Genomic DNA, 27,567 nt, shown 5'->3' on the forward strand with positions numbered 1-27,567 from the left:
ATGAAACCTTTTTATTCTTTTAAATCTAAATAAAATAGGTAGACGTTTGAATTAACTTACCCAAAATCTTGCAAGTAAGTTTGAAACAACTTGCTAAACAGTAACCTTTTCTACAAATAGAAACATCTGGTAATCTGCTGTGATCCGGACAGGTAGCAGTTTGATGTACTATCTTAGAACAAAACTGAGGGTCTTAGTTCAAGAAGCCTAAACAGAGCCAAAATCAGAGAGCCTCTTTAAAAAGCCAAACCCGCAGAAAGAGGGGGAAAAGACTGTCACTTGTATCACAAAATGTTATATGAATTTACCACTGCAGACATTTCATCAAAATAAGTTTAAGTTAGTACAGGACTCTGATCAAGACTGAGTGCACAGCTGTGTGGAAGTGTTCCACCACTGATAAGTAGCTTATCTGGGTAATGGATTTGACGTTTCTCTCAATATCTAATAGAGAGCATGGCTAGAAAAAAAATTCTGAAGTAAAAATTCAAACTGAAGTCTTAAATTGTACTTGAGAGAGAGAGACCATTGTTTGACTTCTCCTAAATGGAATAAGTCAGAAAATAGTGACCTAGCCTTTTCAGCTAATGCCTTTTCTAAAGATGTCCCTTGTTGGGAGGGTAGGACACAAGCAAATAAAAATTGTTGGACTTGCTAGTAATCTCCTCAGCAAGAAGCTGAAAGACTTCCCAGTAATTACTGCAGCAAAATGACCCCAACTGAACCAAATTTTTGGTGTTGGAGGATTCTGCCAACACAATAAATCGCAAAAACATGTTCTTGCTAAAATGAATTAAACTATTAAGAATATAGCTACTCCTGATGTCAGAATACTACATCTGTCAGAAGGCGTAGATCAGGGGTGGGCAAACTTTTTGGCCTGGGGGCCACATCTAGGTATGGAAATTGTATGGCAGTGTCATAAACAGATAGCTAAGGGTTAATGTTCTTTTACCTATAAAGGGTTAACAAAGGGAACCAAACACCTGACCAGAGGACCAATCAGGAAACACGACTTTTTCAAATCTGGGTGAGGGGAAGTTTTGGGTGTGAGTCCTTTGTTCTTGGTCTGTTCTCTTTCTGGGCTCTGAGAGTCACCACAGGAATCTCCAGGCTTTCTAATCTTCTGTTTCCAAGTTGTAAGTACAAGGATAGTAAGACAATAGGTTTATATTGTTTTTTTTGTATTTACATGTGTGTAGTTGCTGGAATGTGTTAAATTGTATTCTTTTTGGATAAGGCTGTTTGTTCATTTTTTCTTTTAAGCAATTGACCCTGTATATTGTCACCTTGATACAGAGACCATTGTATGTCTTTTTTTTTTTCTTTCTTTTTATATAAAGCTTTCTTTTTAAGACCTGTTGGATTTTTTTTTTTTAGTGGGGGCTCAAGGGGATTGAGTCTGCAGCTCACCAGGGAATTGGTGGGAGGAAGAAGACAGGGGGAAAATCTCTTTGTGTTAGATTTACTAAGCCTGACTTTGCATATCCTCTGGGTGAGGGGAGAGAGAGATTTGATCTTTCGGTACTTGTGTTTCAAGGACTTGAAGCAGGGAGTATCCTAGGGTCCCCAGGGCGGGGAAATCTGGGAGGAGGTAAAGAGGGTGGAATCCCTTTGTTTAGATTCACGGAGCTTGAATCTGTATATCTCTCCAGGAACCCGGGGAGGAGGGGGAAGGGAAATGGTTTATTCCCCTTTGTTGTGAGACTCAAGGAATCTGAGTCTTGGGGTCCCCCAGGGAAGGTTTTGGGGAGACCGGAGTGAGCCAGACACTGGAATCTTCTGGCTGGTGGCAGCGATATCAGATCCAAGCTGGTAATTAAGTTTGGAGGTTTCATGCTAGCTTCTCATGTTCTGAACTCTAACGTTCAGATCTGAGTAGGACAGTTATGACAGGCAGGCTATGAATGCTTACAAAATTGGGGGTTGGGGTGCAGGAGGAGGTGGGGGCTCTGGCTGGGAGTGCAGGCTCTTGGATGGGGCTCGGGATGAGGGGTTGGGGGTGCAGGAGGGTGCTCCAGGCTGGGATTGAGGGATTCAGAGGGCAGGAGGGGAATCAGGGCTGGGGCAGAGGGTTGGGGCACAGAAGGGGGTCGGGGTGCAGGATCTGGGTGGCACTTACCTCAAGTGGCACCTGGAAGATGCAGCATGTTCCCCCCCCCCAACCTCCTACACAGAGGCGTGGCCAGGCAGCTCTGTATGCTGCCATGTCCGCAGGTGCTGCCCCTGCAGCTCACATTGGCCTAGGTTCCCAGCCAATAGGAGCTGTGGGGGCGGTGCTTGGGGTGGGAGCAGCATGCAGAGCACCCTGTCTGCCCCTATGCATAGGTGCCAGAGGCAGGATATGCTGCTGCTTCCAGGAGCTGTGCAGAGTCATGGCACGTATGGATCAGGGCAAGCCCTGGACCCCAGCGGGTGCTTGAGGGCCGGATTAAAATGTCTGAAGGGCCAGATGCAGCCCCCGGGCCATAGTTTGTCCACTCCTGGTGTAGACAGTAGCTGTTCTGAATCTTGCAAATAGTTGCCCAAGCTGCTATGGAGTATAAGGGATTACCATTTTGAGGCAGAACAGGTGCACAACAGTGAACTTTATTTAAAAGTGTAACTGCTAATATTTCCCAAGCTAAGTGTTTTTCATAAGGTTAAAAATTTTTGAGACTACCAATAGCATTTTTTCTTTTGTCTGTTTTTCTATCTGTCCATACTCCTTGGACTGAGTTGCAGAGAAATGGTCTTCATTTCAATCAGAAAATTACTTTTTCATTTGGCAGCTTAAAAAACAACATTAAAGGTCAACATCTGAGTTTGTCATCTGTGGCTTCCGGTGGCATGGAATGAATCTTGGCTGTCCCTCTGAAGACAGATCTTAGAGGGCAGTGGTTCACGATGTTCCATGGCTCAACTGTCTTCACATTTGAATATTGGCTGTCCTTCATTTTCCATTTGTGCAGTAAGTAATAGCAACGCCTTTTGTGGATCTGATGCAGTTTGCTGTGATCCATATATTGCATGGCATGGTGAAGCCAGGTGGTTGGTCTGTAGGACCTGTGATTAGGTCGTGATTCTTGATCCCACTGTTCTCCCCTAGCCGCCACCACCTGTGTTTTGTGATAGTCCTGAGGTTTTGAAACCCTTGGTCACTAACCAGAACGGGTTCCTGTACTAAAAGCAGCATCTTAAGTGTTTTGAGATTTGTAGGTGGGCAAGTCTGGTTGGGTTATTGCCGGGTTGTGTTCTTGTATTATTGCTGCTGCTTTGGAAGGAGAGTGGTAAGATGGATGGAGAAATGCTGTCTTCGTGTTCCACCTCTACAACCACCATGGAAAGAAGCACCTGAATGTCACCTTCTACAACATCAAACACAGGAACAAGGATTTCCCAAAACAGCTGATAGAGACCTCTGTCCAGATAAAGGCTGGGAACGATATTATCCACAAACCAGCTGGGGCCAGTAGGGGGTACAGATGTTCACCCCTTGTGAACAGCCATAACCTTAATCTTCTCTGTAACTGATTATTGTGTACTGGTGTGGGCAGGTAGCGTACATACACAACTTGTCTATGTGCAGTTGAGCCCTGCTGTTAGAATTGTCACACGAGTACTGAAATCAACGCCAACTGAAAATTACTTAAAGTGACAGTATTAAGTATATTCTGCTGTACCCAGTGTATCTGAAGATTGCCTAACAAGGTTGCATGCTTGGGGATTGTCTCTGCTGGGAAACTTACTGCCAAATAGCAGTATAAATACAGTGGAGTAGTTAGACTGGTAAATATGCCCTCCCAGAGGCAGGTCTTGCCTGCAAAATCTGGAAGAATCCCAGGATTTCATCTTATGTGTTCAAGAAGAAAGTTCCAAGAAGATGACTTGAACAACTGGGGGTGTTTGTATGTAGGTAACTATTTTTTTCATTGGTCTGTTTCTACAGTAACAAACTTTTTGTTACACCCTTATCTGAAGTTCAAATATAAAAAAGTCAACTTTTTTAGGTAAGATGAGAATGGAGCAAGACATTTTTTGTACCAAACACTAAATTTGGTGGTTTTTCTTGCATTAGGTTCCATGCTTGGGTTCTCTTGCAGTTCCATGCTTACATCTAAAAGATGCTTTGGCTGTGAGATAGGGTTGGCTTTGATTGCTTCTTTGCTTTGACTAGCTGGCGTGGAAGGTTTCCAGTGCAGTAGTGTTCACTGTGATCTTAGTTTCCTATAGGTCTGTATCACTGTTACTGGAGCAAGAGTCAGAATTAATGATAAAATGAAGTATGTAATGACTAACAGAATGTTTAAAAAAAGAAAAAAATCTAAAGGGGGAGAGGATTAAAATGCTTACATAAAAAGGCCAATATAACAAGTTTAACTTAACAAAAATCACCTTAGAACAAACCAACTTTGTTAAAACCTTATTTCTTCTTTGAGTAGCATCCCTGTGGGTGCTCCACTGATGCTGTTGATAGGATGGACTGCTACCAAAGTTCTCCTCCTCATGCATGCATTGCTGCCCGCCTGACATGAGGCTAGCCAGTGTGCGAGGGCACTCCTCAGTTCCTTCTCAATCACCCCTGGCTAGAGACAGAGCTAGAGCTGTCAGTTCTGAGATTGCTAACTCTCTTAGAATTGCTAATTTTAGCTTGTTTTGAAGCCCTTTTCCTTTCTTTGCTTTGTTTGCATTTTATTTTGGCCTTTGACTTTAAAAGAAAAAAAACAACAACCGGGGGAGAGAAAATGTTTTCTCCTATCAACCCCCTTTGTGGGGAGCCCCCAGGGCAAGAGTATGCCCAGCTCTCTGGGCTTCAAGAAGTGTCTCAGTTGCAAGGAATCTATCCCAGTGACCGACAGAACCTCACAATGCATTCGGTGCCTGGGAGGGGGGAAACATTCCACAGAAGTGTAGCTTGTGTTGGCAACTGAAGCACAGATCCAGAGAAGTCAGAACTCTTATTCATGGAGTCAGCCCTTCAACCTCCGAAGTCCAGGTGGGAGCCCTCACTGGAACCCGCTACTTCGAAGAGAGGTGAATTCAGAGGCACACCTGCGAGCTACTCATGTAAGGCCTCTAAGAAAAGGTCTGAGATTCCTCATAATGAACCCTGAATGAGCCGAAAACAATCCCTGGCTTGGTCAGTACCATCAGTACCAATGACATCGAAGCTGTCTAAATCTGATATCCAGGGCACACGTGGTACGAACCAACAGGGCAAGTCAGAATGCCTGAACACTTAATGGGAGCAGGCAAAGAAGCATCAGTACTGTATGGGAGTAAGAAATGTAGAAGATCCACCGTGGATAAGGCTCTGTCAGTGCAGTCATCAACGTAAGTACTGCTGATGATACACCAGGCACCCGATGCATCCTGCTTTAAAGGTCCACTTCTGCCACACCGTCAATACAAGCTTCTTGGCACCGACAGCCTCTACCAGTACCAGTGCCCTCCCCACCGTCAGATTTCCAGTGCGTGATGGATATTTTGGTGTCCAATACACTGGACTCTCCTCTGTCAGTACTGGCACCCTGGTACTGCGTTCACCCAGAGCCTTTGATTCATCGACCTCCTGCCATGCACTGCCCTTTTCATCATTGGAATCAGAAAGTGAGCAGAAGGACTTAGTTTCCCAATGCTCTTCTCACTTACCCATACGGAGCCCCAGCTTCACTATGGACACTGGGCATACCACCCCTCTGACCTGCAGTCCTCCCTAGTTTGAGCAGCTGTGGAACCAACCACTGGGCCTCTTCCCATCACAATGGCCATACTGGGGCCCCAGCAGGGCCAAAGGCAATAGGCCATTATCACCGCTAGTGTGGCCTACCAACAGGCGAGGAAGTGCCCTCCTTCAGCCATTGCCTCGAGGGCCTCTGAACACCCTGAGCAGGCTAGGGAGGAACTGGAGGTGGAAGTTGAGGAGGAAATTACTCCTCCAGCCCACTTCTCATCATCATCACTAGACAAAATGGTGAATGTCCCCTTTGCCATCTATGTTGGATGACTTTAAACTGTTCCAGGACTTGGCACCAAGGGTGGCAGAGGGACTCCAAATACCTTTACAAGAGGTGTCTGGGTCACATCACAAGCTGGTGGACATTCTCCATTCTTCCACCTGCTCCAGAGTTTCCCTTCCTATTAATGAGGCTCTACTGGACCCTACCAAGGTGATATGGCAGACACCCCGCGTCTGTCCCATCAACTTGTAAGAGAGTGCACAAGAAGTATTATGTGCCAGAAAAGGACATGGAATTTCTTTTCTCACATCTGCCTTCCAGTTTGATCACTGTGGATGCAGTTAACACTAAAGGCTGCCAACACCACTTTAAGTCCACCCTTCATGACCAGGACTCGAAGCACCTGGACTTGTTTGGCAGGAAGGCCTACTCCTCGGCCACCCTTCAATTCAGAGTTGCGAACTATCAAGCCTTGTGGGCTAAATATGACTATCAGAACTACATGAAGCTTAGTTCTTTTATTGAATGGCTCCCTGATTCTCAAGGACCAATTTAAAGCCTTGATTAACAAGGGCCAGCTGGTGGCAAAAAGTCTCTCCAGTCTACTCTTGATGCAGCTTTCAGGGCAGCACATTCTATTTCAGCTGCCATTGTGATGAGACTGGCCTCATGGCTTCATCTCTATGGCTTCCTCAAGGAGGTCCAAACAATGAAAGACCTATCTTTTGAGGGAACGAATTTGCTGAAAAGACTGATGACTCCCCAGACTTTAAAAGATTCAGGGGCCGCCTCTTTGATCGCTCAGGAACTAAACACCTGGGCACAAAAAAAAGTAGAGCCCTCGGCCACCGTTCAAGCTTCACTCACAATGCTAATCTCAATACTCATCCCAGTATCCATCTCAGTATAGGCAGAGATTGTATGAACCTCAGGAAGAAGCCTGGGTTTGCCAGACAAAAGATGTTGGGATCTCAGCAAACTTCCTGTCAGCCCTTCACCTTGAAGAGACAGTTTTGACAGGTTTGTTGATGTGCCCATAGCATGCACTCCTCATTTCACACTGGAAAACCCAAGCATCCCTTCAGAAATCGTCTCGCCTCGTTCTGCAGCACCTGGGAATGGATAACCTTCAAGAAATGGGTGTTGGAGATTATCTGAGATAGATACTCCCTCCATTTCTCCTCTCCCCACTACCAAAACCTCTTTCCCGTCCCTCTTCAGAAAGCCTGCTACATCAGGAGATAAGTCACCTGCTCAGCGTAGGAGCCGTAGAGCCAGTGCCTGCACATCTAAGGGGTAGAGGCTTCTACTCTTGTTACTTTCTGATACTCTGAGACTCTTCCTCTCTGTTGCAGAGGGGGCGAAAGGTACAGCAATTTCAGCTCAGAAACTGAGTGGGTCTCTGGCTGTATTAAACTCTGTTACCAATTGTGTAACATCATACCTCCATCTTCAGTATGCACACATTCTACGAGGTCAGTCTACTTGTCCATCGCCTTCTCCAAAGGTATCCTAGTAGCAGAAATCTGCAGAATAGCTACCTGGGCATCGGTACATACCTTTGCAGAACAATGTGTCATCCTGGGGATTCGGCTACAGAAGCCACAGTACTATCGTCCATATAAGACTCTACTGCAAAGTTCCAACCTCCAAGCGTGGGCACTGCTTGGGAGTCGCCTACAGTGGAGCACCCAAAGGGACACTACTTAAGGAAGTTACCTTGTGCAGTAATGATGGTTGTTCGAGATGTGTCCCCTTGTGGGTGCTCCATGGACTGCCCTCCTCCCCTCTACTTTGGAGTTCTTGTCATTGACTCTGCAGTAGAGAAGGAACTGAGGAGGATTGGTCGCGCATGCTAGCTAGTCTCGTGGCAGGCAGGGAGCAGTCTATGCCCAGGAGGAAGACAGCTACCAAAGTTCTCCAATCAGCAGCACAGCGACACTGACACACCTACAATGGAGCACCCATAAAGGGGCACATCTTGAAGAACCATCATTAAGACTGGGTTTGTCACAGAAGTCATGGATTCCATGACTCTCTGTAACTTCTGCAAAGGCCGGACCGCCTCTAGGCCAGCTACACCAGCCACTTCTGGGGCAGTCTCAGGCCACCGTTCTCCTCTCCTGCTCCCCTCCCCCAGCAGCAGAAGTAGCAGTTTGGGTGTGAGAGGGGGCTCAAGGCAGGGGGTTGGGATGTGGGAGGGCACTTACCTTGGGTAGGGCTCCCTGGAAGCAGACAGCATGTCCCTACAGCTCCTAGGCGTAGAGGCCAGGGGGCAGTGTGCTGCCACTGCCTTCAGGCACCACCCTGCAGCTCCCATTGGTTGTGGTTTCCGGCCAATGGGAGCTGCAGACCTGGCGCGCGTGATGAGGGCGGCTCACGGCATCCCTTCTCCTCCCCTTAGGAGCTGCCAGGACATGTCAGTTGCTTCCAGAAAACTGAGTAGGGAGCCTGCCAGCCCTGCTGCCTGCCACCTCCAGCACCAGTGGGGGTCCCAGGCTATATGGTATCTCTCCCCCCAGCACTCCTGGCAGCTGTCCCCCCAGAGCACCCATGGCCTCCTGGCTCAAGTTTTAGTTAGGAGTATATAGTACAAGTCATGGACAGATCACAGGCCGTGAATTTTTGTTTACTGCCCATGACCTGTCCGTGACTTTTACTAAAAATACCTGTGACTAAAATGTAGCTTTACCTTGTGCAGTAATGGTGGTTAAGTAACTTGTTTTTGAGTCAGAATCCTGGATCACTTTACAATGCAGTCTGTTAATTGAGTTTTCTTCTGTTGAAGGCTCTTTTTAAAAATGTGCATCCTTTAACTCTCTGAATACAGCTTTCAGGAGAGGGAGTGGACAGGAGGAAGTTATTAAAATTCACACCTTAAGGTTTAAAAAAAAAAAATTCCTGCATAGACAAGACCTATAACTTCGTCCATACAGCTGGTTCAGTAGACACCCATAGTCAGCAACAGGTATTTTTTGTAGTGTAGCCAACGCTTTAGAATAAACAGCGCCAGTGATCAGTCCTGGCAAGCTTTGACAGAGGTGGCATTTTACTGTTGGACAAAGGAAAGCTTTCTTTAAATACCGTTCTTTATAGGCAAGGATATCTGTTAATTCACAGAGGGGTTTGTTATGATAGTTTCTGCTGCAAACAGCAATTTGTAACTAAACTAAATCATCTTTTGACTTTCTCAAAATACTCAGTTTCCTTTCAAGGACACCACTGGTTTTTATGAACTCTTGTTTACATTTGTAAGCCTTACGACTGCACGGATAAACAGATGATAGTTTAAAAATGCTTGCATTCCCTGAGGGTCTTCATACTCTGATAGTCATAGTTCTTTGCTAAGTAAACTGATTCTCGGTGGAGAATGAGAGAACATTTACTGGCTTTCATTGCCTGATGAGAGAGAGTACTCCGCCAATACCATTATGAATAATGATGCTGGAGTAGAAGCTGCATTTTAATTGCTGTAGAACTGGGACTAAAAAGCAAGTTGAGAACTCATTGCTATAGAGGGACACATGCTAGTTTTATTGGCACATTAAAAAAGTGGAATAGGACCTAGAATAAAGACTTTTACATTGCCTTGCTTGACTCAGAGTAGGCAAAGGAAGCATTTAAAATACTGCTGGTCTGAGTTGCATAACCAAGGTTGGACTATGGACTTAAAGGATCTTCAGTCAAATTGATGTTGCTTTTTAATGTATAAATTGTATCTGGACTGCCATGTTACTGTTTCTTTAAGTCTCCTTTTTAAATATTAACAGGGCAAATTAAATTTCCATAAAATCTATTCAGCCATTTATCTTTGAATAGAGTATAGCTAAGTGTTTTGTTTGCACCCATGTATTTTTATTGTTATTAATAAATAACAGCTGAAAATCAGGGCTTATGGAGTACAGATTTGGCTATATCCTTGAGTCTGTAACTTCATTAAAAGAAATGTAAGCTACTAACATTCCTATTTGGGGGAAACTGGCTTCCACTCTGTATGCAAATGCATTGTTCTTTTATTCTGTGGCCAGAGTGACTGAAGTGGCACCAGAATTGTTAACCGCTATCCTTAGTGATCCTCTACCCACCGCTGCAAACCTACCATTTTTCTTACATGGTTATTGCTAGTCTATTTTATGTGAACAGTAGGCATTGCACCTAGGTCTAGCTTAGGGTAGGATAACTGAAGAAAATTCAGGGAGAGATGCAGCTGGGCCGTGGGTTCTTTCACGTTGGAGATTACGATCATCCTACTTTTTGTATTGTTAAAAGGGGGTGTTTGCCAATATAGATGAGGTTGAGAAGCATTGAGCTCCCTAGACAGAACAAGTCTGATGCCCTTTCTGTCAGCTTGAGCAAAAACAAACAGAGGAAAACCCAACAAACCAAGTTTTTATCATCGTAGTAATTTTAGTTAAATCTAGTTTTATTTATTTTTAAGATAATGCTGCTGGAGTGTGTTCTTATTCTGCACAAAATATCTTTTGGAGGAGGAGCTTACTTTTGCTGTAATTTATCTTTTCTCTAGAGGGGCTAGGTTGGGGAGGAAATCTAAATAAATCTTTCTTGTTCTTTCTGCAGATTTGATTGCCCCTAGTTACAAGGCTTCTTTTTCTTACTCTTTTGTGTGAAGATTGCTCTTGTTGCTTGATTTGTTTTTAAGTGTGCTATAAATCCATTGCTGTGATTTTTAGCAACCCACTGCAGTAGGTTTTAGAAGAATGCTCTGATTTTAATAATCCGATAGAAAGTAAAAAAGTCATGCACAAAGTCTCTTTAAATCTGGGTTGATGGAAACACAAGATTTAAATCTCCTTTACTATTTAATTTGGAAGGCAAGACATCACTTCAGTGTTTAACCAGTTTTGAAGATGAATGTGACATTTTTAAAAAGCTTACACTTGAAAGCTGAGAGAGTATATTGCTTGAGTTTTTTTCCATATCTATCTCAGTGTAAATGTGATCCAGGAAATCTGCCCTTGTGTTGCCTACCACTTTGTGGTAGCAAAAAGTGAAATAACTGGAAGGCAAAAACACCTTATCTGTTTATGGTTCAGAGAGAGCTATGGAAATGAGCTGTTAGCTGAATATTAATATTCTCCATTGGGATACTAAAATTCATTGTCCGCAGAATATTACTTTGTTTATAAGCCATATACAGATTGTGATAAAATTCAATAAAATTGACAGCTGTGTGGACTAAAACTTTTTTGATACGTATTTTTGCATACACTTGTATTAGAAGCATCTTCAAAGAAATCTACTTTGGGAAGTAGATTACGCTAATTGGAAATAGAGCACTCTTATTCTAGAACAAGAGCATCCACACAGAGTTAATCAGGAACAGCTAGTCTACTTTAAATTCACACCCTACCTTAATCCAAATTATCTTCTCAGTCCAGACAAGCTGTGTGGGGGAACCCTTGTGGTGGCAATTGCTGGTGGTTCGTACCTTACCAGCCATATTCTGACACTAAAATGGAATTATCATTGTGTTCTTGGGCTTGGTTAGAATGGCATACAAATAACATTTTGGTTAGTATAGAAGAAAGGATTCTCGATCCTTTATGGACCTAAATACGAAATGGATGGGTAATTGAGTAGACAAAATGAGCATTTTGAATGAAAAAACATGGGAGAAACTACAAAACTGATATTTTCCCCTTGAAGCTTACCATGGAGTTGTTCTATCCTACAGTTCCCCCTGCTTTGCATTTAAAATAAAATTAATGAACACTTCTACTTGTTCCTGACACCAGCCTTCAGCCTCAGAATGCAATTGGGCTGTGCTGGCTAAGCCTGACTTGTGTCTGCCTTCAGGGCACTTTGTGAAAAGGGCCATGATTTTGCACAAAAATTACATATTTTAACTTTGGAGCTTATTGAGCTCTTATCAAATCTCCCTATGTGGTGTTTACGAACTTTTAAAACATTTTTTCCATTAGATGTTGTGTTTGTATTTTTAATGGCTCTTAAGAGTAAAAGGGCAATAAAAATGCCACTGACCAAATGAAATAATGTTGCTGTTGGAATGAATAGCTGACACAATATATAACCGTTTGAGCATCATTTGTGCTACTAGGGCATCTTAATATGGTGAGATGTACCTCTTCTTTTGATTATTTCTTTAACGAGGTCCCCACACAAAGCCCCTTCTCCCTATACAACTAGTGGACCTGCCCAGTGGTAGACTTCCCCTTATTTCTTTATTCATTGTCTCTGGCTCATCTTCACTAAAAAATTAACCTTATGGTTCCAATAGAGTTTACTCATAACTGTGTGTCAGACACAGCATCCACTGGCTTTAATGTCCTATCCAACATTCTGCCTGTTTATATAGCTCCTTACAGTTGTTTTCTAATGTTGAGCTGATTTTCTAGGGGAGACCAGGCTGTTTCCCTGTCCCCATCCCCCTTTCTGCATGACCAAGTGAAAAGGATTTTTAAATAGTTTTTGCAGAAGCTGCGTTGGGGGGAGGCAGGGATAGGATACCTTCTTTTTGAAACCTTTTTGCCACAGCAGCCTTATTGGTGTATAATGAAGCATGGATAAGGCAGAGACTTGTTGCTCCTCAGCATATCATGTCTGAAACCATGGTAGCAACAGCTGGCGATGTTTCTTTGATGTTCTTTTTTTTTTTTTCTTCTGAGAAGAGTGTTTAAAACCCCCAAATCTCAGCATCTCCTTTTTCAGACCACCGTTGGTTACTCTTGGCCATTTTTATCCCCTGAATTGTTGTGACCTGGGTTGATTTGCAATATGAGCAGCAATAGGAGTTTCTATAAATGAGTAACATGTTTTTATGTTGGTTTTTTAATACGACATGATAATTTTTCTCTCAATATCCCATCATTAGTACTGCATTTAAGTGCTTGAGATAGGGCAGATGGATATGGCACCCTTTTTGTGCAATTGTGCTTTTTTTCATCATTCTGGTATATTCTCTACCTATGCAGCAATAAAGACATCTGCTCTGTCTCATTTGCTACTGTTATTCACCTGCAGATAAATTGCTGTCAAACCAACCTCTGATCTTTCCCTCAGGTCTTAAAGTATTGCTTTCATTTTTTTAGGTGTCTATTTGTGAGAATTACAAATGTGTCAAGTCTTGTATTAGAATGTCTTATTGTACGTGTCCATATGAACTGGTCACCAGTGGAGCTGAAGTGGCATTACAACAAAGCAAGGGAGAGTCTCACTAATTATTCCGACCCTATTTTTTGAAAGTTATGCATATGTGGGCATGTGTAATGACAATATTGACCAATGATTTCTGCTGTGTATAAAATCTTACCTTGCACTTGTAGGTGTGAAGGGTGACATTCCTATATTTTAGGAGTGTTAATGTGTTCGGTCATCTTGTTTTCTAGGTAGCGTCGCAGCGCATAAGCTCGGTGGATCTCTCATGCTGCAGTCTGGAGCATCTGCCTGCCAACCTCTTCTACAGCCAGGATCTCACTCATCTCAATTTAAAACAGAACTTCCTGAGGCTAAACCCCAGCCTGTCAACAACTAGAGGGCTTAGTGAACTACAGAGGTAAATAAAAAAAAAAACCACATGCTTCTAGCCACGTCCTCCATTTTGTTTTTACTCACTGTGTGTAAGTTTAGTGATACTTCATTTGCAGGAACTTCCCTAAACGTATATCTACAAAAAGACAAAAATGCGTGTATTTTGTGTGGAAACATGCTATGGAGCGATAGATTCTGGTCTTTTTTTATAGATAGTGAATTTGGAAAATGTGTGTGCAGGGAGCTGATCAAATTCCATAAAGAATTTGAATGTTGTTCTCTGAATTAAGCAAGCTTTTAAAATCCAAAATAGTTTCCCACATTCACTGTTTTTCCTTGCACACCTGAGTCCAATTTAAATCCATTGATCTTTCACATGTTTGATCGGTATACTTTTATGAATTGCAGATCAGATGAGCTCTGTTCTTGAGCTATGAAGTAGAAACTGTGTAGGATTTTATATAGGTGTCAGGAAAACAAACTAGTAAATTAAATATGACATCTGCCCCTTTTCCCTACTACCCACTCCTCTGGCAGCCGTGACCGTAATGATTCTGTCTGGATTTGACCACTAATATATGTGACTGTTTTCTGATGGGCATAGAGCAAGAAGGAACAAATTGATAGTAAACAGTGTCACTGCGTAGATGGGGCATGAACACTGTGCGTACATCCCTTAGAATTACAGAACAGACTAGCTGTTCAGAAAGATGGATGTTTCTATATCGCAAGTAAAGATGTTTTGCAATTTCAGTGGAGCCTGAATTGCAAAGTGCGCTGGGATTATTTGTGAATGATCTTATTTAACTGTATTGTAATACACCTCTACCTCGATATAACACTATCCTTGGGAGCCAAAAAATCTTACCGCGTTATAGGTGAAACGGCGTTATATCGAACTTGATTTGATCCGCCGGAGCGCACAGCCCTGCCACCCGGAGCACTGCTTTACTGTGTTATATCGGGGTAGAGGTGTATATTATAGCCAGCACTTCTAATCCTTTTCTTTTTGAAAAATTACAAAATGGATTATGCAGGCTGCTGCATTTTTACATAATTTCCAATTGACTTAGAAAAACAAAAAATTTGGCACTGTAGGGATGAACAAACCCAGTAAGTCTGATTCACAAACAAAACAGACAGCATTTCCAGGAACAGATGAGCACAGCCAGAAGTAAACTGTAGTGGAATAGTTGATTTGATACCCTCTAAAACCATATCAGCAATGTTGTACTGCCTTATGTTGCCAGTTAGAGATAAACAATTTGGTGAACATAAGAACCAACTTGCATCTTCAGCATGAAACAGTTTTGCTCTCATTTTTATTGTTAGAAAAGGTACAGAAGTTCTTTTTTGTGAACAGAGTGGCTTGGTTCCAACTGCTGTTGAAAAGGGAAGTGTTCAAATAACATGGCAGGCTACTCTCATTGTCTGCTATGTTTGTGCTCTGCAGTAGCAGGAACTGCTATAGTGCCTCAGTGAAAGACAGCAACAAGAGCCAAAAAATGCCCTCAGACAAACCTGCGGTCTAACCATACAGCTGAGAGACAGCTCATTTGATCAAATAAAACTTCTCCTTCCCTTGCACTCCTCCTCTGGTCTCAGTTTCTGCTTCATGGCAGGGAGGTCTAGGAAAGCCACCTGTACCTTAAGACACAGAACAGAAAATTTGCCTTGCTCCTCAGGAAGGAAGTCACTCCTACTCTGCCAACGAATGACAGTGCATCCGAGGCTCAGAGTTGATTGAAGATGAACTCTAATGGTGTCTGGATCTTTTCAAAGCAGAATGAATTACTAGGCAAAACAGTGGTGCTCTGTGGATGGGAACTCTGCCCTATCAACCTCCTGCCCCCTGGCTCTACAGTTCCCTTTTTTCTGTCTCGCATGTCTTACCGAGATTGTAACCTCTTGAGGGCAAGATCGTTGAGGCACCTGGCAGACAGCTGGAGCTAAGTCAGGACCCTTAATGCCCGTGGAGGTCCCTGGCAAAGGAATTCTATGCCTCTTCAGTGCTGACAGGAGCAGTAATGGGGACCCTTAGGAAGCATTTACCCTAAATCTGTAGTGACTCTAGTTCTGCAATATACTTAACCTGTTTTCTACAGAAATGAAGACACAAGATACATGAATAAATTAATTCTGATAGCACTCATTGGTCACTAGTGTATAGTGGCCTTTCTGATGGTTATCTAGTAGGTTTGGTATCAGCTGAGCACAGATATCTTTCTGGTAGTATTTGTCAAGGGGGCTTGCCCTTCTTTGGTAACTCCTAGAGGTGCAGTCAAATTCCTCGTTGGCTGGCCCCTTAGTCCCAAATGTGGAGAGTAGCTTCTCTCTGAGCCTGCACAACAGAAATGTTGTGAAGGCTACACCACTGAGCCTCGGCAGTAGCTTCTCTTAAGTGAGCACCAGCTTGGCAAATGTCATTGGCATCTCATGGCTTACTGACATCACACTGGAGCCAATCCCCTGCAGCCATCGCGGCACTGACGCTTAATCCATCTTCTGTTTCCCACACCCATTTGTTGTCACCATTTCATTGTTCGTCTTAAATTTCATAGGCATCCCAGGGTGTGGGCAATCTGGCCATACTGCTTTCAGTTTTCTGAGTGAGGTAAGCCTCCCAAAGAGGAAGCGAGATTGTGAGAGAAGGCAGAAAGGGAAATAGGAATGTTCATCTATACTCAACTGAATGTTTCTTTTGCCCATCTTAGGGAGCTCAACAGTTCCTTAACAGTGGATCTTCACCTTAGGAGTCAGATTATACGTTTGAGTTACTGGCAGAGTTACTGACACTCTGAGAACTTTAATAGTTGCCAATATAGATCTAGTTCAGTGACACAGAATTTCATAATTGTCCAACAAGCAGGGAACATGCATTCCTGTGAAAGGCAGAGTATAGATAACTTAATCCCTCTCTCATTTTCCCCCTTGTAAAATGGGGATATTACTTCCCTAGTTTTCAAGTGTATTAAATCTTAATTTATTATATATAAAGTGGTTTGAAGTCTTTCACTGAATTGTAGCATAGAAGCACAAAGGAAACAATCCTTCTGTGCTTTACAAGGAACTCATTCTTGAAAGCATAGGTCATTAAACTGTAGTAAATGTCATTGAAGTCAAGAAAAATAGTATTTAAATAAGATTGTAAACTAATTTTTATTAAAATGAACAAGAATTTGACTAGAAAAAGACCCAGGGGCATGATTCACCTTTGTGTAATCATTTATACCAGTGCAAAGCGAGCACAAAACCATTGCCATACTGATTGGGTGCCGTGTTAAGGCCCACTTTGCTCTGGTGTATGACTACACAAGGGGCAGGGCCTTAGTGAATCTGCCTCAGAAACCCTTTAGTCAGCAAGGACAATGATTTGAAAGGGCATATTGATGGAAATGCTCTCACCCCTAGATCAAGCCTCCTTGGTTTAATCTTGCATCAAATACAGTTGGTAGGGCAGTCTGGGAAAGCTCACACTGCTGCTACAGCTTGTGGTGGTACTACTGGTCCTGTGGATAAATAATAAAGCACTTCACCTGTCCCAGACACTAACTCCAGCACCTCTCACGAAAGCTTACTTCACGTACGTTAAACTTCTTACAAGAAGAGGCACTGCACAAGAAGGAGAAAATACTAGCTTTTCCATTACCAATTAACTACAGGTAGCTTGGTCATGGTAATGAAATGCTGGCTGGATGGCATCCCTATCAGTCGATAGCCACCTGGCATACATTTTGGATAATATTGTTTTAGCCAGGAGTGTATGTATGTTCAACAGCTTCTGAAAGAAATCTGTTTAGAACTGGCTGCTTGAAGATTAAAGTACTGTAAAGTTATTGTAGTTTTTGTTTTTGTTTGTATTTTCAAGATCATGTATCTTGTGGGGCTGAACAATACATAGTCATAACTCTTGTTCAGTAGGTCATGTAGATAAACAAAGCCTGATATGGTGATGAATTGTTAGCATCGTGAAGGCTTGCAAAGCACTAAAACCACTTTTCTTGTTGGTCTGTCTTCCTCAGCATCTTATTCACATTAAAATAAGATGCCAGGTCTGATCTTCCAGTGAAGGGACAGGACAGAGTAGATAAATAATAATCCTGAGATTCAGTTTTGCCCTCAAATATAGATGTTCATTGCTGCATGCTGTAGAAAGAAGTTTTATAGTAACTGTGCATTTGATATTTTCCAAGTATTGTAAAAGGAAGAATCAAGATGACTTAATTGACAGCTTCATGCATCTCTTTTGGAAGGGAGAGGAGTGGGAAAGAACATATTTGCTTGGGGCATGAGAAGTAAACATTACTTTGTGAGACCGTTCATGTACACTTGTTTTATTGCTCACTTATACTTGTTAAATCCACTTTGTAGTGTGTTTCTGATGGTCCAAAATTGTAAACAGAACTTTAACTACTCGATAGTTTTGTAGCAACACCTGTATTTTTCCTTTTGGGGGCATGCTAGAAAATAGGGAACAAATATTTGAATCTAACCTTCAAAGGTAGGTGGTGTGAAAATTCAAGTACAGTAAAAGATGAAATGGCCTATTGAGTGAGTTGACTTGACTTGGCTCTAGTTCACAGTGGCTTCTTTAAAGCTTATAACATGGTGGTGCCTTTCAGGAAAAGTATTCCCCAGTTGTTGCAATAATGGAAGCTAATGAGATACTCACAAGGCTTGTATCAGAGCAGTGGGTGGGTTGGAGTCCCTTCAGTCACTTTTAAGCACTATACTACAAATATACCTGAGCTGTTGTCGGACACACGTTCAAAAGTATTAAAGTGCCACAGCTTTTCTCTTCATTTTTAGCATTAAAGCTTAATTTTTCAGTTTAACAAAAGTGTTAGGGTTTACACTTGCACTGGTGTTCATCCTCTGATAATGTTCTAAAGCAGCTTGCATTTGGATCAACAATTTGAGGAGCTACATCAAAAACACTACACTTGGAGCTGCAACTGCTGTTTTCCCTTTATTTACAATTAAACTCCTCAGCTCCTTTACTGAAATGTAAAAGATAATTCAGGTACATTAGTTAGTCCAGTGACTTCAGTTCTGAGGTTTGAGGCAAACTCATGATTAAAATTTGTTGTTTGCTGCTGATCTGTTTCGCTGTGGCAATATATTTAGATTGAATACATCTCATTTAGATTAAATACTGTTACGAGATACACTAAGAACATTGTTTGCTTGTTAAATGATGGGAAATGATTCAGTCAAACGTTTGTCATTAAACAATGTTTTAGTGAAAGCATGCAACTGAACTTAGAGTAAATAGTATTGGCAAACACCATTGTCGTCAGCATTTTCTAGCAATTCTTCTTGTGACGCCAAGGAACTAGCTTTTTTCCCCACCCCTTACATTGTAATTAAGGTTTAATAATTAATAGTGACACTATAGATTTTCTTTTGCAAATATGTACATGCAGTCATTAGCGGTTTCCTAGGGGCCTCTCTCAGAAATCTAATCTCTCAAGCATCCGTTACTTGAAATTGCTTTAGACAGGTGACACAGCTTTAAATCTTCGAGCTTTCACAGGATATGACAAAGCAAAGGGTTTATAGATTATGGATGCTAGCAGTGAAAGTGTTTGTTTGAAAGAAGCACAGGAATTCAAAAATAATCAAATACCCAAAGGACAGGAAAAGAGTGTCATGCTTTCCAGAGAAATTATAACCTGCTAATGGTATATTCTGGGGTTACAAATGTACACAAGAAGAGGAAGGGGATAAGGCGTTTAATAGCTCAGTCATAGGAAAATAATCTCTCTATAAGGACCCAATCCAAAATCCACTGAAGTCTATGGAAAGAGATTGTTTGACTTCAGTGGGCTTTGGATCAAGGCTTAAAATGCTGAGGTATTTTATTTTCGTAGGTGCAGATGCTGGGAAGGAACTTACTTTTACAAACAATTCACTGCATTACTGGTGAGTGAGGAAAAATAAACCATTTTAAATAAAATCTTATTTTACAAATAGCAGATCATTAAAACTGAAAGTTTTTTTAAAATTGAACTTTTTAAATTACACGAAAACAGCATCACTTTCTAGTCCGTTTTGCCTTTGTTTTGTTTTGCAAAGTACTGCAATGTTTGAGTTGCAAATATTATAAAGGGTTGATTTAAAAGTTACCATTTGGAGTTTAAAAAATAATATAAAAGCGCTTGTTAACTTTTTGGTGTTTAAAACAGAATTTTGTGGCCACATTTGAAATGACTGTAATGCAGGAAAGCAGAGCAGAAGATGTTATGTGAAAAAGATTACATACAAGAAATAGAATATCCCTATTTCCTTTTACTTGTATTTTCCACTCTAATCTCTCCTTCCATTTTCTCCAGTATTTTGTTCCCTTCTGAGTCTTTAGCTGCATCTTCATCTTTTCTCTAGTTTACCAGCCTTTAGTAGTGGTCTTTACAATAATACTCCTTGGCTTTCTCCCTCAAAGTTCTCTGGGACTTACCACCACATAACTTCAAAGACCCTATGCTGCCATGATGATTCTTGTGAAAGAACTAGGGCTGTCGATGAATTGCAGTTAACTCACGCGATTAACTCAAAAAAAATTAATGTTGATTAATTGCACTGTTAAACAATAGTATACCAATTGAAATTTTGGATATTTTTCTACATTTTCAAATATATTGATTTCAATTACAACACAATACAAAAAGTGTACAGTGCTCACTTCATATTTTTATTACAATATTTGCATTGTAAAAATAATAAAAGAAACAGTATTTTTAAGTACACCTCAGTGCGATCTCTTTAAATACATTTAAATTTAAATAAATGGTATTCTGTTGTTTAGTGGTGCAATTAATCATGATTAATTGCAATTAATTATTTTAATCGCTTGACAGCCCTAGAAAAAACCCTAGATGAGCTGCTTCGTATAGAACAGGGATGATCATCTATAGCTGCCAAATTTGTAAAAGCTGTCCCTGAAAACACTTGCCAAATAAGATGGCAAGAGAACTAAGTCTCGAGACTCTCTGCATTTTGGTTTAAAAAAACATTATTTATATACAAATGCCTTAGTTAATAAGGCCTAAAAACAAGTTTCCAGACCTTTCTTAAAGACCTGTTTATTTGCCAAACTGACAATCTACTAAATCCTATGTTCTCTGCCCCACAAGATTACAGTGGTGAGCATGGTAAGAAATGCCAAAATAATAAAACACTGTATTGTAACATTGCATCATTGTGACAGATCACTTAATCATACTGTGCTACAAGATGTGCTATAAAACGCATTATTACAAAAATACATAAAATCAGTGATATGTGAACCCCTCAAAGGTCTTCCTAAGCAGAATAAAATGTGGTTGATACCCTATTTGCCAGCACTCCTTAATTGTGAGGTCATTTAGAGCTCTGATCATGTGAGCAGCTGCAGGTGGCTCAGGAATCTAGGCTCAGTTACCTGTTCCTGTGGCCATGAGAGACCTCTTCCATCTGCTGAGGGGGCTGCTGCCTCTAGTTCTTGTGTACCCCTCAGTGTCCTGCATGGAAGCATCACGGAGCCAGCTTGGATGCCCTGCAGTGCCCCCACCCCTCAAAATGAGGCTGTAGAGGCTATAGATGGGCCTTCTTCCACTTGCAGTGCAGGAGCTGTGGACAACGGTCATATTGTTTGGGTAATAGTGCAGGAAATAAGGGGGAGGAGGCAACAGCATAGCCTTCTATTGGCAGAGAAGTTGGCCACATTTGTTGGAAACTGGGTTGAGGCTGACTCCACGGGATTGAAGGACTTGAGAGAGGGGAATTAACCTGCTGGATTATGGGGTAACAGACTGGGTTCTGGTGCAGACTGCTGAAGTTGAATTAGTTCTGGAGGGCAGAGGCAGTTTTGTGCCATGTGAGGTGAGGAAGAGAATTGGAACAAGTGATGTCTGCTGAGGTTAGGAGTGGCTGGAGAGGGTGGGTGAAAGTCTGTGGAAAGATGCTGTAGAGACTGCTTGTAGGAGAGGAGAGTGGGGTTGCCAAGAAGCGGTGGCTGAGGAAAAGTATGTCATGCCAAGAGCTCTCAGGAGGAGAGGAGACAAGGATGGGAATGGTATGTCCTAATTTTTTATGTACATGCTTTGTGTTCATTTTGATTTGAATTTTCATCCTGAAAATATGCACACATGGGTGTCAGGAGGGTTTTCCACAGACAGTTACAAAATCAGGAGTCAGACCCAAACCATGCAATTCACTCAGTTAGGATCTCATGATTTTTAACAGTCCCATGGGTTTCTGGATCTTTCATGACTTTTATGACATACTCATTTCTTCTTCGAGTGCTTGCACACGTCCATTGCACTGTAGGTTTTCTGAGCACAGTCACTGGAAAATGTCCCCTCAGTGGCACCCTTTGAGGCAGCTTGGATGCCGTGTAGTGCCGTGTGCACATAATGCTGGTATAAAGGGCCCAGCTGACCCCACACCCCCTCAGTTCCTTTTTACTGCCTGTGATTGCTGGCCCTGCTCTCCTTGCTATGGCAAGCTTTTCTCAGTGGTCTGGTTTGTGGTTTGTTTTTTTTTGTTGTTTTTTACCATAGTTGTATATAGTTTTTTTTTAACCTTAGTATGTTAGCATAGTTGGTTTTCTCCATTAGATAGCGGAGTTTTGTCCATTCCCGGCGCTGAGGCATGCCTCAGTAACCGGGCTTTTAGCCCTGTGTCTCCTGCGACAAGGTTGTGCCTCTGAGCAACCCGCACTCTAGTTGCCTAAAGTGCTTGGGTGAGGCTCACGTCGGGGATCATTATCTGTCTTGAATTCAACCTCACATGAAGGAGGACAGGAAGTCCAGGTTAAAGCGCCTACTAAGAGAGGCAGCGCTGAGACGTTCCTCTGAGCCAAGCTGGTCTGACTTGGCACCAAGCACCTCAGCATCGGAGAGGAGTTCTCATCCCACCCTACAGGAATCCTGGCACCGTTCAGCATCCCGAGTGCCGAAGAAGCAGCACAGAAAGAAGCTGGCTGAAAGGGGACATTCCCCCACACCAAAGACAGCCAGGCATGGGGAGCAGAGTGGAGTGTGACGTAGATCAGGCTGCTTCTCTGCTTCAGAATCGCAGTCAGCACCATTGACTCTGGCTTTGACTCAGGCACTGAGTCTGGTACCAGACAAACTGGCTGCACAAGAGGGACAGCATAGCACCAGCACTATTGCCCCTCAGTGAGGCCATTATGGACCCGGTGAAAGCCTTGTGGCTTTCCTTCCCCCCACCTTGAAAAGAATTGAGAGGAAATACTTTGTTCCTGGCCCTCGCCCCCAATCCGTGGTGGTGCCTGTGGCCGCCAAGAGGAAAAAGCAGGGACTGCAGGAGGTAACTCCTAAGGCGAAAATCTCCAGGAAATTGTACCTTTTCGGTAGCAAGGGGAACTCTACCGGGAGGCTGCAGCTTGGGATCACTAACCAGCAGTCACTGCTGGACAGATGTGACTTCAGCATGTGGGACTCCATGTTGAAGTTCAAGGACTTGCTTCCCAAAAAGGTCAGGCAGAATTTCTCACTGGTGAACAAGGGGAAGTTGATAGTCAGGGCTTCCTTGCAAGCTGCCCTGGATGTGGTGGATTCAGCAGCTAGATTCATGGCCTGCACAGAGGCCTTGCGAAGGATTTCATGGCTACTGTCCTCAGGTCTCCCGCATGAGGTCCAGCAAACCCTTCAGGACCTTCCCTTCAAGGGAGCTTCCCTTTTTTCTGAGCAGACCGATGTGAAGCTCTATGATTGTATAACCTAGGGACTGTGGAACCATAGCAGGGGTTTTAGATGCAGATTGCCACTCCCTACTGCAGGGATAGGCAACCTATGGCATGGGTGCCGAAGGATGCAAGCAAGCTGATTTTTCAGTGGCACTCACACTGCCTGGGTCCTGGCCGCCGGTCCAGGGGGCTCTGCATTTTAATTTAATTTATAAATGAAGCTTCTTAAACCTTTTTAAAAACCTTATTTACTTTACAGACAACAATAGTTTAGTTATATATTATAGACTTATAGAAAGAGACTTTCTAAAAACATTAAAACGTATTACAGGCACGCAAAACCATAAATTACAATGAATGAATGAAGACTCGGCACACCACTACTGAAAGGTTGCCGACCCCTGCTTTACTGCCATGGTGTCAATGTGTGCCCCTTCCAGACACCCAGGAGGTGCTAAGCAGAACTTCTGATGAGATGCTCAAGGACGTCGTACCAGCTTCCATATTCCGGGTTCCTGTTTCCCCTTTATTAGCAGACCACCTGTACCACTTCACCAGTGTGTGATCTTGTATCACCATGAACAGTTGGGTGCTGAGCATGGTGGAAGTGGGATATAACCTTCAATTTATTTCTCCTCCATGCTCCCAACCTCCCTCCCTGTACCTCTTCAGAGACCCCTCTCACACGCAACTTCTAGTACAGGAGGTGCATTCTCCTCCAGGTGGGAAGAGGTTCCATAGGATTTAAAAGGGAAGATGTCTTACTCCTGCTATTTGATCATCCTGAAAGCCAAAGGAGGTCTCGGACCTATTTTAGATCTCTGCCAGTTGAATGGCTACCTCAAGAAACTAATGTTCCTTATGGTTTCTCTGTCTTCCCTTAATTCCTCCCTGGATCCCAGGGACTGGTATGCTGCCTTTCATTTAAGAGATGCCTGCTTTCACATATCGATCTTCCAAAGCCACAGAAGATTCCTCAGGTTTGCTGTGAACCAAATGCATTATTAATCTGCAGTACTTCTGTTCAGTCTGTTGGCAGCCGCAGAAGTGTTTACAGAATGCATGGTGGTAGTGGTGACCTCTCTGAAGGCAACGGGGTGCAAGTCTACCCATATCTGTCTGGAATGACTGGATAGTCAGAGCTCAGCTAGTCGGACCTGCACCTCATCCAGTTGACGTTGCAGGCCAGAGGCTTGCTAATAAATATAAAGACGTTTACCCTTCCTCTGCTGCAGCAGATAGTTTACTGGAGCGGTGCTCAACTCCACCTAGGCCAGAGTCTATCACATCCCCGATAATAAATTTTAAGGGCCACCCCATTACAACAGTCTGGTTTTGTCTGAGGCTTTTGGGTCACATCAGGAGCGTATCTGTGTTTTTTGTTGCCCCAAGCACGGCAGTCAGTGCGCCTTCGGCGGCGTTTCTGCTGGAGGTCCACCGGTCACATGGATTTGGCGGCGTTTCTGCGGGAGGTGCGCTGGTCACACACCTTCGGCATACCCACCGCCGAATTGCCGCCGAAGCCGCAGGACCGGCGGACCTCCCGCAGAAATGCTGCTGAGGGTGCCCTGACTACTGCCCTCACAACAACCGGCAGGCCGCCCCGCCCCCGGCTTGCCACCCCAGACACGCACTTGCTGCGCTGGTGCCTGGAGGCGCCCCTGAGTCACGTGGCCTCATGTATGTATGTGCTGCAGCACACAAGACTGCACCTCAGACACCTTCAGACATGGCAGGCCTTGGTGTACTCTCCAAATCGCCTCTATCTGGACTCTGTCCTTACAGTACCTTCCCGAGGGTCCTTGCCTCCCTCAACTGGTGGCTGGACCTGTAGACAATTTGCACAGGCATTCCCTTCTCACAGTCCCAACTGTGGAACATCCCTGGTCATCAGCGCTAGACTGGGGAGCTCATCTAGGGCCCCTGAGGACTCAAGGCCTCTGGTCTCTGGAAGAGCTCTTGCTAGATATCAGTGTCAGAGAGCAGTTCACCTGGCCTGTCATGCATTTCTGCCTCACGTTACATGCATTTCTGCAAGAGCATGTTGGTTCTTATGTTATATTTCAGCAGTCAGGGAGGGACTCGCTTTCCTCTGTGTCACAAAGCAATTCAGCTGTGGGAGTTCTGCATAGCCTACATAATCCACTTTGAGGCTTCTCACCTTCCAGGAGCGCAGAATGAGCTGGCAGATTGCATCAGCAGGTCTTTCTTCTGTTACCATGACTGGTCCTTTCGCCCGGACATTGTGAGGGATGTTTTGCAGTGGTAGGGGACTCCCCAGGTAGATCTGTTTGCAACTGAGCACAGTAGAAAATGTCACGAGTTTTGCTCCCTGTGAGGCCACAGCATGGATTCACTCAGACACCTTCTTACTCTCATGGACAGGTCACCTGTACTACACTTTCCCCATCCATCCTGTTCATGCACAAGGTTCTGCTAAAAATCAAGCGGGAGAGGGCCTGAGTCATTCTCATAGCCCCATTTTGTCCCCCTCAGAGCTAGTTGCCATACTGCTAGGCTTCACAGTGGTGTCTCTCTAATTCTGCTCCCTCAACATCTGGAGCTGATCTCCCAGGACCACGGTTGACTGCTCCACCCACACCTGAACTCCCTACAAATTGACAGCCTAAAAGCTCCATGGCTAAATCTTGGTGAGCTGACTTGCTTGGAGCAGTTCTGCCAAGTCCTATTAAATAGCAGGAAGCCTTCACCAGGGCTATTTATGTCTCAAAATGGAAACAGGTCTCCATATGGGCTTCCCACGCTGCAGTCATCTCTGCAGAAGATTCTTGAGTATTTATTACACCTGAAGCACCAAGCTATCTCCTGACTTAAGGTTCACCTTTTAGCAATTTTGGCATTCCACCCTGAGTGGATAACCGGTCTTTTTTTCACCAGAGATGTCTATCCATTTCCTCAAGGGCATGGAAAGACTATACTCCTGAATACAAGAACCTGTCCCTTCATAGGACCTAAACCTGATCCTGTCAAAACTTATGGGTCCCCTGTTTGAACCATTGGCAACATCCCCCTTATCATACCTCTCATGGAAGATGGCTTTCTTAGTGGCCGTTACTTCAGTCTGAAGGGTCTTGGAGGTCCCCACTGTCACGTCAGAACCTCAATATATGGTCTCCTTTAAGGATAAGGTGCAGCTACATCCTCACCCTAGCTCCTCGTAAAGATGGTTTCCCAGTTCCATAGCAATCAGGCAGTCTTCTTACCAGCCTCCTACCCGAAGCCATTCACAACGAGAGAGGAGCAATGTCTTCACGCTCTGGATGTTAGACATGCCGTAGCATTCTACATAGAAAGAATCAAACCATTCTGTAAATCCACCCAGCTCATCACAGCGGTAGCTAACAGGATGAAAGGTCTCCCCATCTCTACTCAGAGAATCTTGTCTTGGATCATATCATATTTATACCACATGTGTTGCATCCAGGCGATTGTTCCACCACCAGCTACCCTGACCACGCACTCCCCAAAGGCACAGGCATCCTCAGAAACATTCCTACCACAAGTCCCTATTCAGGACATTTGCAGAGCAGCAACTTAGTTGTCAGCGCATACGTTTTCTGTTCATTACGCTATTACTTAACAGGCTAGGGACGATGCCAGTTTCGACTGAGCAGTTTTGCAGTCAGCATACCCGTGAACTCCGATCCCACCTCCTAGGCAACTGTTCGGGAGTCATTTACAGTGAATGGACACTCAAAGAAGAAGAAGCAATTACTGACCTTTCAACTACTAACCTTTCAGTTACTAACAACTACTGTTGTTGCACATGTCCATTCCACAACCTGCCATCCTACCGCTCTGCATCGGAGATTAGCAGGGAAAGAAGGAACTGAGAGGGCATGGAATGAGCTGGAAGCTGGACCCTTTATACTGGCCCTATGTGCACGCGGCAATAGAAGGTACCTGAGTCACCCTGATGGGTATCAGAGGGAAAAATTTCTGGCAGCTGTGCTCGGGGCACGCACGCATCCACAGTGCAATGGACATATCCAACACATCTCAAAGAACAACAGATACAGAAAGGTTAGTAACTGTTTTTTCTGAAATTATGGAGGCGCCTACTAGGCATTTGCACCTCTGGCTTGTTACCATTTTTGCTGGAGAAGGAAGTTGGGGAGAAGGAAGTAGCATAATGGCGTGTTACTCCTCTACAACGGTTTGAGGGGCAACCAGCAGACTTACTATCTTCTGTCATCTTCGTGGATCATACCTCCCTCTTCTATCTTCCAGTTCATCCCACTATTTCCTTTCCCTCTAGCTTCTTGCTTTGCCTTCCTTCCGCATTGTAGGGAAGGCAATGTCTCTCTTCTTCAGACTTGTCCCTTATGGCTCTCTCCTCCACCAGAGCTGGAGCAAGCTGAAGTGGCTTCCTCAGGTTGCCTCCTTTCTCCAGGAGAGAAAAGGATT

The 27,567-nt window shown here is 43.6% G+C and overlaps 1 protein-coding gene across 1 annotated transcript in view; it reads left to right on the top strand.

The window, feature by feature from the left end:
* Positions 1 to 27,567, top strand: part of PHLPP1 (PH domain and leucine rich repeat protein phosphatase 1) — a 231,634-nt gene that overhangs the window by 127,580 nt on the left and 76,487 nt on the right. The window contains exon 4 of the mRNA XM_050939834.1: positions 13,307 to 13,473. Within this exon, the coding sequence (XP_050795791.1) occupies positions 13,307 to 13,473 (167 nt within the window). The remainder of the gene's footprint in view (positions 1 to 13,306; positions 13,474 to 27,567) is intronic.

This window comes from Gopherus flavomarginatus, chromosome 2 (assembly GCF_025201925.1).
Source record: "Gopherus flavomarginatus isolate rGopFla2 chromosome 2, rGopFla2.mat.asm, whole genome shotgun sequence".
Taxonomy (NCBI): domain Eukaryota; kingdom Metazoa; phylum Chordata; order Testudines; family Testudinidae; genus Gopherus; species Gopherus flavomarginatus.